This window comes from Fistularia commersonii, chromosome 30 (genome assembly GCF_037954325.1).
Source record: "Fistularia commersonii isolate RoL2024-O1a breed Wild chromosome 30, RoL_Fcom_v1.0, whole genome shotgun sequence".
In the NCBI taxonomy this organism is placed as follows: domain Eukaryota; kingdom Metazoa; phylum Chordata; class Actinopteri; order Syngnathiformes; family Fistulariidae; genus Fistularia; species Fistularia commersonii.
This window is the reverse complement of record NC_141313.1, coordinates 3,528,346-3,545,860: the sequence shown is the minus strand read 5'-3', so window position 1 is coordinate 3,545,860 and position 17,515 is coordinate 3,528,346. Positions and strand designations below refer to the sequence as shown.

Below are 17,515 nucleotides of genomic sequence, written 5' to 3'. Positions count from 1 at the left end.
AAGGCTCGGCGCCCTCATCCCCGCCGCAGGGCCGGGACGGGGGTGGGGGGGGTCAGTCGAGGTCAGCTTCACCCCGGAGCGGGTCACCGGATCCAACCTTGAACCGCCGATGCGTCTTGTAGCGTTTTGTTAAAGCGCAGAATCGAAGGGTCTATTTGATCTCTACTGAAGGTCTGAGCCACGCCATGATGCGTCCGTCGCCGGAGGACAGAGACGGGTGAGGAAGCGGGCTATTTTGTCATGAGCGTTGGAGGGGGAGGCGGCCGTAAATAGATCTAGGTATCTTCAAAAAGGACGAGCTAGATTTATCTTCACAGATTTTCTTAAAACAGCCTCACGCGGGCCGATGGAGATCGAAATCAGTTTTCCCGGCCTCGTCCGGACGTCGAGCAGGAAACCGAAGAGGGTGTCGAAAATAAGAATAGTGGTGGACTCGTCTCGTAGCGCTGCTGGGGGGAAGCGGGGGAATGAGCGAGGGCCCGGCGCGATCGGTTTTAAAAAAAAAAAAAAACGAAGAAAAGCCGTCGCGCTCACTCGCCCAGCGAGCTGAGGGGGGAGAACGCCCCCTTGAAGCAGGCCGACTCGTAGTGCTTGTTCAGGTAACTCTTGAGCGCGAACGTCTTGTCGCAGCGTTTGCACTTGTAGTGCTTGAAGGCCGAGTGCGTCTGCATGTGCGCCCGGAGGTTGGAGCGGTCGGCGAAGGCCTTCCCGCAGTGCGCGCAGCCGAAGGGCTTCTCGCCCGTGTGCGAGCGCATGTGACCCTGCAGCAGCCACGGCCGGCTGAAGGCTTTGCCGCAAACGTCGCATTTGTGCTTGAGGTCGTGGGTGAGCAGGTGCATGGCCATGGCGGGCATGGAGACGTAGACCTTCCCGCAGGTGGGGCACTTCTTGGCCATCTTGCTGTCTATGCTCCGGTGCGTCTGCTTGTGCCGGCTCAGGTTGGAGGAGGTGGCGTAGGTTTTGCCGCACTCGCTGCAGGTGTGCCTCTGGGCGGCGCCCCGGGGGTTCCCCGAAGCTTTCCTCCGGGAGCGACCGTCCATGATGAAGAACGCGTCCACCGCGTAGCCCTCGCTGACGGCCGCGTCCCCGTTGATGTATCCGCCCGCCGACGACGACGCCTCCGACCGCGGGCTGTCCGGCTGGTCGGAATCCCCGTGGATATCGCCATGGATACCCGTGTAGGTGTCGTTGATGCGGCCGTAGATGATGGACGAGTGACTCGGGGAGGGGACCTTAGAGATGACCGACGAGTCGCCGCCCACCACGTCGTCGTACGGAGATGGACCCAGGTAATCGCTGACGTACCCTGAGGAGACAAGAGGAAGAGGTCAATAGTTTGTCCGCGGTGGCGGGAAGTGATCGGAAACAAGAAACCGATCGGTTTCGGAAATCTTTGCCAGGGGCGGCCGTATCGAAACATCCTGTCCGACAACACGAGAGACCTCTAAGGCCGTGAATTATTTATCTATTCCTTTACCTGGCACTGAGGTATTGACAGGCCTCCGAAAGGAAGATAATTTTACCGTATTTTGAAAACTAAAGCACTGCCCGTAACTCCAGATGAACCCCCAGCAAGAGCGCGAGCCCGGCGTGGAAGCCCGTCCGTCGGGCTCATTCATTATTAAAAGCCGTTTCGTGAGTCTCCTCCGGATAAGGTCAACGCTGACGACCCGATGTCAGGAAGGCCTGCTGTGCCGGGCGGCGTTATTTGAGGTGAGGCCCTTTTGACGGCGCCTATTCTTTAAGCGCCGCTGATCTCGGAGAGATTCGCTTCTTTCCGTCTACGTGTGCGCCGGAGACACGAGGCAGGTCTGCCGTTCAAGTGCTCTCTCAAAACTAAAGAGCCTTCTCACCTCGACTGCAATGTTTTCATGACGCGACGATCTGATTGCGGGGCTGAAGTGTTTTTGTGACCCAACGCATGGCTCGCAAACGTTTACAAACCACAGGTGAACCCAGGCGAGGAAAGCCGCGGTGCCATCCCCGGCCAGCAGGCGTCCCCTGGCTGTATCCGGACGGACAAAACGACGGACAGAAGCTGGTTTGAACGGCGGGTCGGTGACTTGAACGGTGTAACTCGGCCGCCATTTTGGTCCTTAAGAGGATGTAAACTTTATGTGGCCAAGACCTGAGTGTAACGACATCATCTGTCTTTTTTCCGCCTCCAAAAATTTAAATGCGTTTCCCTGAAAACAGAAGCGGGCGTCGGGGTTCGGTAGTGAGGAGAGTATTTATAGCGGTGCTTAAAACCGCCGTCGTGTCTTTGCCGGCAAAGACCGGGAAACTTTTCCAACAGTTGAGAACGTGTACTTTTTTTTTTTTTATGGTAGGGTTCAGTGAGCGCGCTCGCTTCTCATCAGCTGCGCCTTCCCTGACAGGTCTGCAGCCACACACACACACACACACACACACAGCTGCCAAGATGTCAAACCCTCTGTGCTGCACTTGACATCATTACAGAGGCTGAGGGTTTCATCCTTTGCTCAAGGGCACACTGACACTGCATTTTACAGCGTATTGACTTTTTCCTTTTCATTTCTTTAATTCGGGCTCAGGTGCCGGGTCTGTTTCGATGGCGCCGCATTCGTTCCCACGTGGGGTCGCTCGCCGCCGGCCCAACAAACCCCATCAGCGATTTGTTGACATGTCATGGCGTCTGTCGCCCAGCAGGTTTTTAATATTGGCTCGGGGGGGGGGGGGCTCGATATGTTTAACACAGTGGGTAAGAGAGAGAAAGAGGCTGCTAGCTAACGCCCCACCGCCGCGACTCCTCCGGATCCTCGTCGATCAATAGCTCTCCATTTCAATTAGCACTCTCCCGGCATTAAGACGCGGGTGTGTGGAGGAGATACTTTCTGCTGGTAATATCATCTCATAGCGCGGTTCTGAGAAGAGCTCCGAAGTTGGTCGATGTTGTGATGAGAAGGGGAGGACGGTGGTGGACGGCGGGCCGGTGACCGAGAGAGAGAGAGAGAGAGAGAGAGAGGGGGAAGATGACGTCATGTTTGCCACGGTTTGGTGGGTCGGCGACGCTGTTTACCGCTGTTGCGCTAATTAAACATTTGTAGTTGGGCGTAAACAGAGCGTCAGGAGTAAATAGAAGAACCATTCCTCGCTCCCAGTGCATCAACCTTGAAAGTTCCCTCTTGTCACATATCGACTCATTTGACACCCCTTTTTCGTCATTTTGCTGCAAACCTGGAGCGTCATGTCGACGTCAGCATCAGCGGAATTCGGATTTTTCACCTATTTCTGTTGGAAAGGAGAAATCACGTTCCTTCACGCCATACCCGAAAGTAGACGCTTCGGGGTTTAGCCTCCCCCCTACATTTTGTAGAAATAAGTTTGCCAGATGCAAGACTTTATTATCTAATGCTTATAAAAGTGCATTTTCACAAATATCCTTGTTATCGCCTTTCCCTCCATGGGGTCTCGATCTCAGACGCGGGTTCAAACGCGGCTTGTTTTGTCGCCGGAGTCGCCCCCTGCTGGTCACCGGCGTGCGCCTCCCAGGGACTTCAGCACCGGCCCCGATCGTCAGACCTACATTTCAGTCCGTTCACGACGCTCCCGGTGCTAATAATAGACAAAGCATTAACAAAAAAAGTGTGACTCATCCCGAACACTGCTGGCAGCGTGCGCTCCGCACGCGCGCACATCGTTGCCGCGTGGCTGTAATTAGACTGCGGGCCTCGGGAAATGTCAGATTCTGTTGAGACAAATGTCTGATATTGTGATGCTGTGAAATGATTAATCTGAAAACACGTCATGTTTCCTTCCCGCGGAGATATTTGTAAAATGATTTGAAACTACGGCCGGTGCTGCGGTTGCTGAGTCTCCGTGTTTTTCACGTGTCCGCATGGGTTTTCTCCGGGTTCCTTTCATAGTCCGACATAATGCAGGGGGTTCATTGGAAACCCTGATGTGTGAATCAGACGGTGAATGGTGGTGCGTCTCTACATGCGGCCCCGCGATGGACCGGTCCAATGACAGCTGGGATGGGCTCCTGCGACCCTGAGTGTAGGATAAGCGGCGTCGATATGAATGAATCAATCAATTCATTTGAATATATATCAGAGTAGCTTTGGGCAGCTGCTTGTTAGCAACCAAGATAAGGGGAACGGGCCTTTATTTTTTATTTTCTTGAGCGGGAGAATGGGGAAACTCATCCAAAAAGCATTGCAAAAAGAGAGTTGAAGAACTTCCTTCACTTGGAGGTGCGAATTTCACCCGCCAGGCTGCCACGGAGGACAGCGGTCATTGCTGACGGCTGTGAAAGGATGAGCCGGTATTTCCAAATGTACCATTTTGCAAAAAAGCTTGATTGAGTTGTTTGTGACAGCTCGAGAACATGTCAGGAAATGAGTTACCCCATTTCTTTCCCCGCTTTTTGTTGGTGTCGTGTCACGTCTTTCCCCGATGCTGTTTGTTTACTCTGCTCTGCAGCGACTGAGGGCCAGACCGGGATGTGCTTCTAACACAGGCAGGCAGCGAGCACGGAAGTAAAAGACAAAAAAGACCCGCTCTCTTGAAAATTACCTGTTTTTCAATAGAAGGTTTTACTGTATAAAAAGATGTGGGCTCGTGTTTTTCGAGCGGAAGCTCCTTCTAAGATCCCTGCCAATTAGACACGACCGGCGGCGGCGGCGTCTGGTTTTGAAAAGTGCTGATTGCTTGGCTGCTCGGTGTCGATGTTTGTTTGTCTTCATCTCCCTCCGACTGTCTCAGTCTGGGGTCTTCCTGTGTCAACTCTCATCTCATTTCAAAGCACTTTAGTCGCATTAGAGCCGATCGCTGTTTTTAAATGCTTATTAAAGATTAAAAATACTCCTCCAGCGCCGCCCTTAAAAAAGACTGGCAGAAAAGTGAGGATGCTACAGCTCCCAGCTACAGTTGAATATTTGATCCAAATCAGCAGGAACGGATTCACACTTGTGCGCTTTGGACACTTGTAGGCCACAGAGTGCTTTCTTTGTGTGTGTGTGTGTGTGTGTGTGTGTGAGAGAGAGAGAGAGAGAGAGAGTGTGTGTGTGTCAGAGAGAGAGATGCAGAGAGAGTGAGAGTGATGCTGTGCACTCAGCTGTGCAAGCTGCATGGAAAATATGCCGAGTTAACAGAAACACAGCCGTGTGTGTGTGTTAGCGTACGTGTGTGTGTGTGTGTGTGAGCGCGTGCGTGCAACAAGCAGCAGTTGCTTCAGTCAAACTGTTGTTATATTTATAACAAGGGGATGGAAGTCCCAGCCCTGACATGCTCGCCAGGCTGCCGCCGCCGCCACCGCCGCCTCTCTGTTCCTCTGCTGCTCACTCCATCATCACAACACCTGGGACTTCCTCATGGCACTTTTGACCGGCAGAACCAGATAGAGAAATAAATAGATAAACAAACACCAGGCTGCACCACCGGCATTACGGTAATCTCACCGCACAAGTGCGGCCACAGGTTTTCCTTGAGCTACGGAAAGCAGAACTCATTCAGGCCCTGGCCACTAGGGGGCGCCAAAACTCCCAAGCCCCGGGACGCGATGACTCGGAGAAGTTGCGAGCGTATTTTCCGCAGGGTTGTTGTTTGTCCTCCCCTTCTCAAAGATTCTGAAGGTCATCGAGGCTTGAGTATAAAAACCCTCGGACGGGAAGAGGACAGCCGGCGAACCGCGCGTCTGCAGCGTCTCGCCCTGCAGGCGCTGAGGACAAGAGGTCAGCGCTCCCTTCGGATGACGTTTGGACGACGGGCCGAGACACCCGGGGCGTTTGCTACGATTGTTAGCACGCTACGCACATGAATCCGCCAATGCTTTTCGAGCACATTTGCAGTGACGGATGAAGCCAAGGCAGAATCACATCTAATTTCTCATCTGTTTTTCAAGTTCGTACTCTCACGAGATTAGCTAATCTCTCCCAAACTTCGACGCTGGTGCTAAAATTTAATTAATAGCCACCTCACTGGACTCCCAGGGGCCCAAACATCTGCTTTCAGAGGAGTTCAAACCCACCCTGAAATTTGTGAACCCCCTCTGGGAGGGCGGGAGGGGTGTGTGTGTGTGTGTGTGTGTGTGTGTGTGTGTGTGTGTGTGTGTGTGTGTGTGTGTGTGTGTGTGTGTGTGTGTGTGTGTGTGTGTGTGTGTGTGTGAGGTTGGGGATGCCAGTCACAGCAGCTAATTAAAACACTGGTTAATCTAGTGAACACACTCTCCCGGTGTAAACACAGACTGTACATCCGGGATGTACTGTACGCTTCCGGTCGCGAGGCCAGCCGTGCCAGTCCGGCCAATCGCGTCGTGCCATCCCCGCACACACACACACACACACACACACACACACACACACACACACGCACGCACGCACGCACGCACGCACGCACGCGAGAGAGAGAGATAGAGAGAGAGACACATCTATTCACAGATAGAGAAAGGGAGCGTGTGTATGCACGCGCACGTGCACGCGCCTGACCTTTGTCATGGTGATGGAAGCGCAGGCGCAGTTCTTCTCTCCGGCCGTGTCCGTACGAGTTCTCCAGCTCCGCCGCCGAGAGGTCGTCCAACTTGACTTTCTTCACCAGGAAGGAGCGAGGCATGATGGGAGGGCGGCGGGTCCGGCGGCTCCGGCCGCTCACACAGAACCGGGGTCGCGGGTGGGAAAATCACGCGAAGCTCCGACCTCTCCGGACACCCCCCACACCCCCGGCGCTCCCAGCCGGAACCCCGGGCGGTGACGGGCGGGCTTCAGACGCGCGGTTCGCTCTGCCGTCGGCTCCCGCCGCCGAAGTAGAGAGGAAACATGGCTTTTTCTCTTGTTTATTTTTCCTCTCCCTCAGAGTCCCGCCATCCGGTTCACCGGACCGAAACTCGCCGGTCCGTCTTCACCGGTGGATCGCGGAGCGTGCTAACCCGAAAAGTTCCCGCGTGGACGGATCCCTTCGTGGTCGGTTCTTCGTTCTCCTCCTCGGGTTTTATTCCTCCGCACCCCTGAAACAAAACTTTTACCGCCGCCGCCGTCGGGTGTCGGGGTTTCAGCACCGGACAGCTCCCTCCGTCGGTGTCCTTTCAGCACCGGACAGCTCCCTCCGCCGCTGCCGCTGTCCTTTCAGCACCGGACAGCTCCCTCCGTCGCTGTCCTTTCAGCACCGGAGCACGACGGGAGGCACGGAAGGGAAACGCGTCCCCCGCTGGTCGACACCCTCCGGGGGGGACAAATTCCAGAACCACCCCGCTCCCCTTTCCCACTCCCTGGGAACCGGACGTGTCCCCTGGCTGCAGGCAGGAAGTGGCTAAATTGTCCAAAAAGGCAGGTTACCGGTGGGAGACTTGCATTTGAGTCTGAGATGTGCACGTCCGCCGTCTCCTCCCGGTCCTCTGTCCTCCCCCGTCCCTCCTCTTCACGGCGCGGAGCAGAGGCTCTCTGATGCGCGGGATCAGCTGTGGATGCTTTATAGGGCGGGGGTTGGAGGAGGAGGAGGAGGAGGAGGAGAGAGAGAGAGAGAGAGAGAGAGAGAGAGAGGGAGGAAGAGAGACCGAGAGAATGATGAAAGTGCTTAATGTTATTCATCAGAAGTGGAAAAAGAGCGTCTCCTCTCGTGGACCAGCAGCAGCAGGAGGTGGTGGAGGGATTTAATTAATCTGTTTTCAGGACTCGCCTCAGCCGATTTCTCAGGCAATCAAATTCATAAACGCGTGCTGAGCGGATATTCCACATCGAAACATAACTGCTTTTTTTTTTTTTTTTTTTTTTGTCTTTCCTTGATTTATCGATTGATCCTGTATTGATTTGGTTTTGTCACGGCAGCCGCTGACGGTTCCTCCAAAGCCCCTGACCTGCAGGCGCCTACCCGGTGAACTCGACTTTCATTCTGCACGTGGCGAAACGCTTACGTCTCGCCAGCGAATTGAAGTAGATGTCGTTTGTCACACGGATGAGTTGATAATATTCCCCCGCAGATGTAAAAAACGTTGCACGAGGCAAAACGCTCACTCGCCCTCCCGTCAGCCGACTGCGGCGTTATCGATGATCAGCAACCGTCAGACTAATGATTAAACCCAACTTCTTATAGCATCGAACGCAGGATCAATGCTTTGATTCTGCAGCCGGCCAATGGGCTTCCTCGATGCAAATCCCCCCCCCTTTCCCGGCGGACCAATCGCACGCCTGTGTGTAAATCCGGCCTCAGCTTTAAGCAGTGACTTTATTGAATGTAACTGAGATAAAGATGTTTTCGCTGCACAGAGGCGGACGGCGCCTGAGCTTCTCAGGACTTTGCTGCGCTCAGCGCTCATTTGTGTGTCGCGGGGGTGGGGAGGGCACGTCGGTGGAGTGACGAGGCACTGTTTTGATGTTTACACACTCATTGAAAGAGACTTCTGCCTGCAGCCAGTAAATCACACACACACGCACTCACACACACAAAGCCCTACCCCCATTCATACTGATGCACAGAGGCAGGATGATGGTGTGTGATGTAATTGCATGACGTGTGCGTTTATGTAAGTTCTATTCAGCGAGGTCCTGGGAGTTAAACCTATTTTTGTCATTCATTGATAAATATTTGAAGGCACCAGCAAAACCGTGTCCGACTCGGCCGAACCGCCGAAGTGCGAGGCCTTGATTTGTGATCTTTCTCCCCACGTGGTCACTTTTCCCTCTTCATATACATGTTGAATCATTGTAGTAACTGTAGGAGGAGCAGTGCGCCTATTTCAGGTTCATTTCACTACTCTCATCCCCACTGCTCCGCGCTCATCTGCGAGCCCGCCGGAGGTGCAAACCTGATGAGGCCAGCAAAAAAAAAAAAAAAAAAAAAAGCACTTAATTTGTTAGAAAAAAAAAAAGATACTAAAAATAAAAACGCCCCCTGCTGGATCCTGAGATCCTGTCAGGGAAAAAGATTTGAATCCCAGCCCCGCACCGCTGGGTACTTGTTAGATTTAATAGAAAGACTGTGAGCACAGCTCTCATGGTTGGGAGGAAAAAAATGGCCGAGTACTCCCATAGCGCCCCCCTCAGGACGCACATGCGCACCTTGTCCGGGCCGGGAAGAGACGAGGAGATTCGACGGGTAAATTCCCGCAATCCCCTCCGAGACCCTGCATGGGGGACCCGGTCTAGATCATTCCTCTTGGTTCAGAGGTTCGGCAATTGGCCTGAGCCTCTTCTGCCTGCTTTCCTCGGGAGGCTGAGCAGTGTGATCCCCGGTAATTGGATCACACCCTCCAGCCCCGACCGCTCACCAGAACAGGACCACCCCGCCGTTCGGACGGACCCCCGTCTCAACCCCGAGCAGCCGACTGAGACGGTCTCACTGAGCTCAGGGTCTCCAGAAACCCTCCGCCCGGGATCCGACCCGGGATCCGTCCGGCTCTGCTCGGGAGGAGCTTCGCAAAAAAGTCTCCCCGTCCGTTCGATGGCGTCTCCAGCCGAGGTCAGCGGTTCTCCGCCCGAGGATTTGGCTTGAGCGGGGGAAAAAAAAAAAAAACAAGCAGCGGGGAATCGGGCCGCACAAAGCCTTCCAGCACATCCCTGTGAGCAGTCACGGAGGAACCGACTTAAATTTTCGAACGCCCTTGGAAAAAAATGAGACGCTTTCTCATCCGGACGGCGGTTTTACGGGGACGGGTTAGAAAGTTCATTCTCTTTGTTAACTCTTTCCCACATCCGGGCCATTTCGGGAGGAAACCAAGAACCAGGAGACATGGAGAATCTGCTTTTTGGCTAAGGGAGCGCTAACCTCTCAGTTTTGAATTTTCTTCTTTTCCACGGCGAATATGAAAGAGATGAAAGTACACACACTTTGCGACGCCTCCACATTCACGTCCGCAAACCCGATCCTTAAGGAGGAGGCTCGCCAGTAAAAGATATAATCTGAAGGAGCCGGCAGGCCAAGGGGTTCAGAGCAGTTTTCCGGTCTCCTACTTTTATCGTGTAATGTGAACTCATCAAAAGGGGTGGAGGAGGGGGGACAAAAACAGCAGTCGAGCAGCACTGGAGCTGAGAGAGGAACTTCTGATTGGCTGATAAGTGATTTATCCAACACACACCCATGCATTAATGAAGCCCCCCCTCCCACGCTGAGCTGTGCATCTGGCAGTTTCCTGTTTTTTTTATTATTTTTTTTATCCCCAAGATAGTGGAGGCTGATTGGGCCACACCCTGAATTAATGCGTGTCTAGACACACACTTTGCAGTGTCGCACGTCACCCGCATCCCACGACCGCCGGGGGGGGGGTTCCTTGAACGTCCCGCTCACGCACGTCGGACGTGTTCACATCCGAGAAGGTAGCGCGCGTTCACATCTGTCCGCCAGATGTATCTGGTCTGGAGAAATCCTTGACGCCTTGCTATCTTACCTGCCAGCCTATAAGTGCAGGAAAAGGGATTTCAGATATAAATGTGTGTGTGTGTGTGTGTGCGCACACCATATCTATATGTTTGTGTGTGTGTTTGTGTGTAGTAGACACAGATAGGCTGTGGCGACATGTGGAGACTGGAGTTTCATTAGCATAATAATAGACTTGAATGCATGTGCGGAGGTGTGTGTGTGTGTGTGTGGGTGTGTGTGTGTGTGTGTGTGTGTGTGTGTGTAGGTGGGCGGGGGGGGGGGGTTGCTGTCCTGTCAGCAAGCACAATCGAAGGGGTCCTTGTTGACTTTTCATTCCTCTGTTTTTAAAGAGCTATTTAAATGACAGGGTTTTAAATAAAACTCAATTCAAATAGAAGGGTTTTACATATAAAGCAATATCCAGATGAAAGGGTTTGTAGACAAATACTGACAGAGGGGGTGAGACTGGGGTTTGGAGGGAGGGGAGGGAAAGACACCGAGGAGCAAACAGAGGGAGCAAAATAGAGAGGAGGAAATAAAGAGCGGTAATACTTATGGAGGACAAACGGAAGGTCAGGCCGGGCTGTGGATGTGAGGACAGGGAGAGGAAGCCGTTCCCAGTGATATAACTGTCACAGCGGGGAGATAAAGGCAGTGACGAATGACCCTGACTTTGATTTCAACCAGCGCTTATTTCGCACATAAAGTCCGCCGGCCTATTACGACAACAGTAACCGGCGGAGTCTCAGGCTCCGAGAGGAGCTCGTGTTTCTGTCGCCGCCCGTCCGAATGCTACAAATATGAGGCTTTTTTTTTTTTTTTCCCCTCCCGATCCGTCGACGCCATTTACAACACGACGACAGTATCTGCCTCTTAAAACAGTCGGAAACCCGCGCGCCATCTCCTCCAGCTTCTGCGCCGGTACATGAGTGTGTGTGTGTGTGTAACAATTACTGTGCACATGCTGACGTTAGTCGAGCGTTTGTCTGCGCCGGAGTTGCTGACTAGTTGTAAAAAGCAAAGCTCTCACTCCAAGGCCGCGTCAGAAGAAGAAGAAAGCAACAAAAAGAGGGAGCGTCTCTCGGTGAAAGACTTCAGGGGTCGGTTTTCTTAGAATCCGAATATCTTCTTCTTTTCACGTTCAAAAGGGGAACGTCTGTATTTCTTTCGAGCGTCTAACAAATGAAATTACAAAATTAAAAGCCGCCCTGTCTTTCGGGTTTGCCGTCAGCTTAAAAATTGGAACAATTTGAAAAAAAAAAAAAAAAAAAAAAAATTCAGGTATTTGATTTGCTCCGTTTGCACCGCCTCGAGGCTGATGAGCCCCGAAGAGCGTCCGCTCCCTCCGGGGAATCCGACTCGAAAGCGGGACGAGGACGACCACCTCCGGGGATCCAAACCTCCGGTCCGAACCCCGGGAGGGGGGGGAAGGTTTTTCGCGACCGTGGTGACCACGCCAGGGGTCGGCGTTTGCCCGATTCTGATAAAACACCAGCCGCGCGTTCACGCCTCGGGCTCAGATCAGATCCCCGCATACTTTTCATCAGATGGCTTCAGATCAAATGCCTCTCTCTCTATCTCTGACCTCCTGCATCTGTAACACACCAAATAAACCCCCCCCCCCTCGAAAAAAAAGTGATAATTTTGGGGGCGTGATGGTCTTCCTCGGGGGTATCAGGTGCTTTGCGAGCCTCTGTCCTAATGAGCCACATGCGACCAGTTAAAAAGGACCCATCTGATCTTTCCATTCGCCTCATTACCAGCCAATACATATTAATGTCCAGGGTCACGTCTTATACATACAACATACATATTCATAGCACACATGTGGGGTCGTATATGTATCTTAATGACATGTACTTGACAGGTTTACTCCGGATTTTCGGGCCTTTTACGGCCTTCTGTTCCGCCAGGCTTGTTTTGCGCGTCACGATCATTCTTGGACTTTCAAGTTTCATCCAGACGCATAACTACACGGGGTTTGCGGGTTTTGTCGGAAATAGATCGTGCGTGTCTGTAGGTCTGAGTCAACCACGGGTCGACCCGTCCGAGGTTCGTCTTTTCCGTTTCCGGCGCAGCACCAAGAAATTATTATTTTCTGCTCAAACCAGCAGATGACGACGACGCGACCGACTTCACCCCTTTTTGTAAAAATGGAGTCGTCCTCTGCGATCACTGGAATTTGCCTCGTGCATTTGAGTTATTTCAGGGCCTTTTCAGAGGCGAGAGGTTTGTTTACGTGTTCAGCGAAAGGGTTCCAGCATCGGTTCCGACGTTCTTCATCGGAGAGGGTGAAAGCTCGGACTTCTCGTTTGTGGCTCTGTGATTGACGGGTGATGCGTCCGGGTTAAACCCCGCCTCCAATACCATCCGGGACGGACTCCAGCTCGCCGGGTTGAGATGGAAACTCTGACCTTTCGGAGATTTTCTGAGACTCCCCCCGCCTCGGTCGGACCGACCTGTCAGTTTGCAAACCGTTACTAGGTTACCATGAAACGGCAGTCTTAACAAAACCATCGGGAAGTCGGCGAACGCGCCGCTCCCTTCAAGCCGAACCGAAACACGGCTCGGCTTCCCTCCCCGGCCGATGAAGCCGCTGCTCACTTAGCGGGGATGAAATGTGGAATGAGGAGAAAAAGCAAGCGGCTACCTGTCAGGAAAAAGGGCTAAAACGAAATCACGCTCACCGGTGAAGTCACACTTGGATTTCACTGACTCTCTACGCTCCTTTTCACAACTTAATAAAACCATTCTTTCGATCGCAGGATCTTTCCTTTACTGTTTTTTTTATTGTCGGTGGAAGTCGTCGCTGAGATTTATCATTTCTCCCCTCGCTTATGAAAATTGCTTCTGGAAGACGCCGAGGCGCGACGGACGCGTTCGGAGACGATCAGAAAGACACGCAGACACGTTTATGACTCATTAATTCACACACAGATGCCTTATTAACCAGGCTGCGCTCGCAGCTGCCTCACACCTGATACCTCCGGCGGCCCCTGGACACCCCTAACTGTGTGTCCCCGTGTGTGTGTGTGTGTGTGTCTGCCCGGTCCCATGACGCTGCAAAATAAAAAAAAAAAAAAAGGAATGCTTTTAGTTTTTCCATTCCCTTGCCCTGCCCTCCACCTCCCTGCTGCGGCAGGAAACTCCGCTTTCTCATTCCGAAAGCGCTGCCCTTGTGATGGAGCGGATTTTTTTTTTTTTTTTTTACTTTTTTTTATTTTATATTTTCAGTGCCGAAGCTAACAGAGCTACAAAGGTAACACTGCGGAAAACAAGTACGGAGGAACCTGTGCTTTTATACCGAAGCGAAAAGTCTTCAGCCGGTTGAATCACAACTTCTTTTGGGTCAAAACCAGCCGACACAAGGTTAATTAATTCATTAATTTGGTTAAAATTCCTAAATTCGCTGGAAAAAGCACCGCGTCCCCTGAGATTTGCAGACCCACCAGCACCACCAGCGGCGCTGCTCAGATAAACGCATCTTCAGACTCCCACTCATCCCAAAGTTAGTCAATGTCACTTCTCCGCAACCCGAGGGATGAGTCATTGGAATCCGGGCTAAAATTAGCGAGGTAGACGCGGAGAAGGTTTTGATTGGCGGGGGCGTCGGTGTTGGGGCGGCGGAGAGGGGCTCCGCTCCCGCGACCGGAGGCCGTCGAACCCCCCGACCCGCCCGCCTTCGATGAAGCTGATCTCATTTAGCGCGGATCCAAGAGGCGTCGCCTTAATGCGGATCCGCGATTCTCGGCCGGCGGAGCCTCGATTCGCCGACACAAAAGCCAGTTATTTAAATGGTCCCTCGTTCTGTGCAACAACTTAGCAGAGGAGGGAGATTCGAGGGGTTAATTGGGTCTGGGGACACGGTGCGCTCACACACACACACACACACACAAATCCTCTTAGCTTTCCTAATGAAGGAAGTAGCGGGGGATAGGTAGAGATGGGCAGAGGAGAGAGAGAGACGGCGAAGGAGGGAGGAGGAGAAAACAGGTGGAGAAAGGAAGAAGAGAGGGAAACCGCCGAGGGTTCGGGGGGGCGGAGGGATGAGTGCGTGCGGAGGAAGAGGAGAGGAAGTCGGAAGGGATGACAGTCAGGAGTGGTTTGTGAAATAATAATGCTTTGTTGCCATGGAAACAAACATTTCCATCAGCCGGAGAGGCAAGGAAGTAACCTGCTTGTTAAAGCATCTGCACTATCTTGTTAAGCTGTTGTTGTGTTTGTGCGAGCAGCCGAACGCCGGCGGTCCCTAATGAAAGACGGCTGGGACACCGTCAGCTTTGTTCTGCTTCTCTTTTCTAGCCTTTTTTCCCTCTTTTTTTTTTTTTTTTGTTTGGTTTGTTTTTTTTTTGTTTTTTTTTTTTTTACCCCAGATTTTAGATTAATTAAAATTTCCTCCAAAGTTCTTGAAATATTTAGAGCACCGGTGAAACCTATAGACGTGGGAAGTTTGAAAACTTTTTTTTTTTATTTATCTCATTTTTCTTCAAAAAGGTCTGCGCGGAAAATCACGATCGCCTTTCTTTTCCGATATCCAGAATCTGATTTATTGCCCAAGTGTGTCCCCTCATACGGAGGGAATTTGGACTTCCTGTCGCCTCGTACGAACGACGGGACGGGAACATTGTAAACAATGTGCCGGTGCAAAAATAAAGAGGTTAGATAAATAAAATTTGAAATAAAGCAAAGTGTGTGAGGTGCCTTGGGGGTCCTGACGCGAGAAAGATGGCGTCCAACCTGCGTGAATTCTTTATTATTCTAAATCGGGGTCTCAGACAGGCGGGGGTTATATAAAGTGGATTTCAAAAAAAAAAAAAAAAGGCATAGAAAAAATGAAAAAGTAACTTTTCAATGTATTTTTTGCTTCAAAATTTGAAAACAAACGATTTTTTTGATGAAAAAATGTCATTGTTGAAACAATCTTTTCCTATTTCTGTACAAAACACAAAAACGATAGCAAAAAAAAAACAGGCAAAATTAAAAAGATTGATTTGATAACCAGAATAGCCTTGTAAACATTATACCTCCTCTTATACATGCTACTAATCAATTTTTTTATTTATTATTGTTATGTTTTACTTGAAACTCTGGCACAACAATTTCCTTCGGGATAAATAAAGTTTTTCTTCTTCTTATTCTAATAAATTCTAGTGGCAAGTTTTTTCACAGTGACAAGATTTTCTCTTTTAACTTAACAATACTTTTAGGGTGTAATTTCATCACTTATTTTTTCATAGTCATTTTTGATATTAAATCGTCATGTTTTTTTTTTTTTTAGAGGAACAGTTCATTACATATAAAGGTTTTTATAATTTACCTGTTTGCTTCCTTTACACTAAAACAAAGGAAAAATTTGGACTTAGTGCTACTTCTAGGTAATGAGTTTACCGGCCCGGCCACCTTGACATCGAATGAGGCCGTAAGTGGCTCCCGGACCAAAATGTGTTTGACACCCTTGTTCTAAACAATATTTGGTGGGTTTGCACTTGGAACAGTTTGGTTTGTTCAAAACTCAAAATTCAGGGAATAATCTTCAACAAACAGGAATAAATTGCTGATTCTTTTAGTTATAAATTTCCCATCTGTAACGGGGCTCCCGCACTGAACAAACGGCGTTTTAAAAGGGAATTAAAAATACAGACAGGAGTTAGCATTCGTTAGCCTTTTACTCTCTTCTGCCCGCCGGCAAATGATAATTAGGGGATTTGAAAAGGTAACTTATAGATTGATGCTAATGAGATGGATTCCAGATCCAGAAGCCGTTTAGTGTTTTTTTTTTTTTTTTCCCACCGATGCGTCAGTTGGAAACGTTCCCCGAGAGAACACCTGAGGAACCCGCAGGAACTCGTGCAGCCAGGATATAGAAACTTAACTTTTGGCCACCAGAGACTTTGAATTCTCTAACTCACTTACAGAAGAATTGCGTGGGATTCCGCGGACGCAGGATCTAATCAGCAGTCTGGATCGCTGAAGTCACTCACTGTGACTTTTTTTATTTCCTTTTTTATTGATTTATAAGATGAACATACGTCATCCTTAAAAAGATAAAGATAGTTTGTATAGATGCAATATGTAGTAACGTCCAAGCTCCAAATCAGGTCAGCCCTGTGATTGGATCTCAAGGAAGCACGCCATGAGGGCACAGCTATGGCCGCCGGTCTTGAAGTGTATTGACACACACACGCACACACACACACACACACACACATATGTTACAAGCTCATTTGTAAAGAGGTGCGTCAGTTTCAAACGTCGACTTACGAGTTGAATTTGTTCCGTGGCCGAGCTCGTAACTCCATTTGCTCGGATCGTGATGATTAAATTTCCCCTTTAAAATGAATTGAAACGATACGTTTATTATCTGTTCCAGCCCTCACAGTTTCGTTATGTTTTTTTGTTTTTTTTTAAACAAGAAAAATCTACCATTATAAAGAACAAGTCATGTCTAAAAAAAAAAATTATACGTAATAGAAGAGAATGTAAAGAAATAAACTGGCTTTAATAAGTATTTTTACCCTGAAGATCAGACAAAGAGGCTGGCAGCAGCAGAGGAGGTTGGACTTTATCCTTTGCTTAATTTTACTTGCAACACTTAATGCTGCATTGTGTTGCAAAATGAAACTTGCACACTTTGCTACACTTTAACACTAAAATCCATGTAGCGACAGAATGAAGGCCGCTCCTCTTTTTAAAACGACCAAACCCGTCCCCGTCCGCTGGCTTTGAATGACTTTCCACATAAATGTCTTCTACCTTCTCACAGATGATACCAACTTCACCCGTGTTTTTCCAGGATTTTCACTTTCTTAGCTAAGTGGCGGGCGGCGCATCCGACTGTTTTCAAACCTTCATCCCGTTCATTTGCAGCTCAGATCCCAATTCGTATCCCAAAGCAAAAACCCAACTGAGCGACGGCTCGTATCTCGGAAAACTCCTCAGTCGATGCACCCGTCAGTCAAAGTTGCGGCGTACGTAACACGACGCGTGCTTTACATTCTATGGCCGATAAGCAACACATCTACCGGAGAGTTCACTCGAGTTCTGTTTTCGACAATAACAACCATGACGTTGGCGGCGGAGCTGGTGAAAATGTAATTTTGTGTTTTTTGCTTGAGCATACCGTACAACACCACAACCCAATGATATCCAACAGTACTACTACAGGGGGGGTCAAACTCATTTGGCCGAGAGCAGGGGTGGGCAAACT

At 50.4% G+C, this 17,515-nt stretch overlaps 1 protein-coding gene across 1 annotated transcript; it reads right to left on the bottom strand.

Annotated features, from left to right (window-relative positions):
• Nucleotides 1-397: 397 nt before the first annotated feature.
• On the bottom strand, nt 398-6,702 carry LOC147216145 (transcriptional repressor scratch 1-like). Its single transcript, XM_086178193.1, has 2 exons — nt 6,450-6,702; nt 398-1,306 (listed from the first exon to the last, which is right to left on the bottom strand). Exons 1-2 carry the CDS (start codon nt 6,571-6,573, stop codon nt 531-533), a joined length of 900 nt encoding a protein of 299 aa, XP_086034319.1. The 5' UTR covers nt 6,574-6,702; the 3' UTR covers nt 398-530.
• Nucleotides 6,703-17,515: the final 10,813 nt, after the last annotated feature.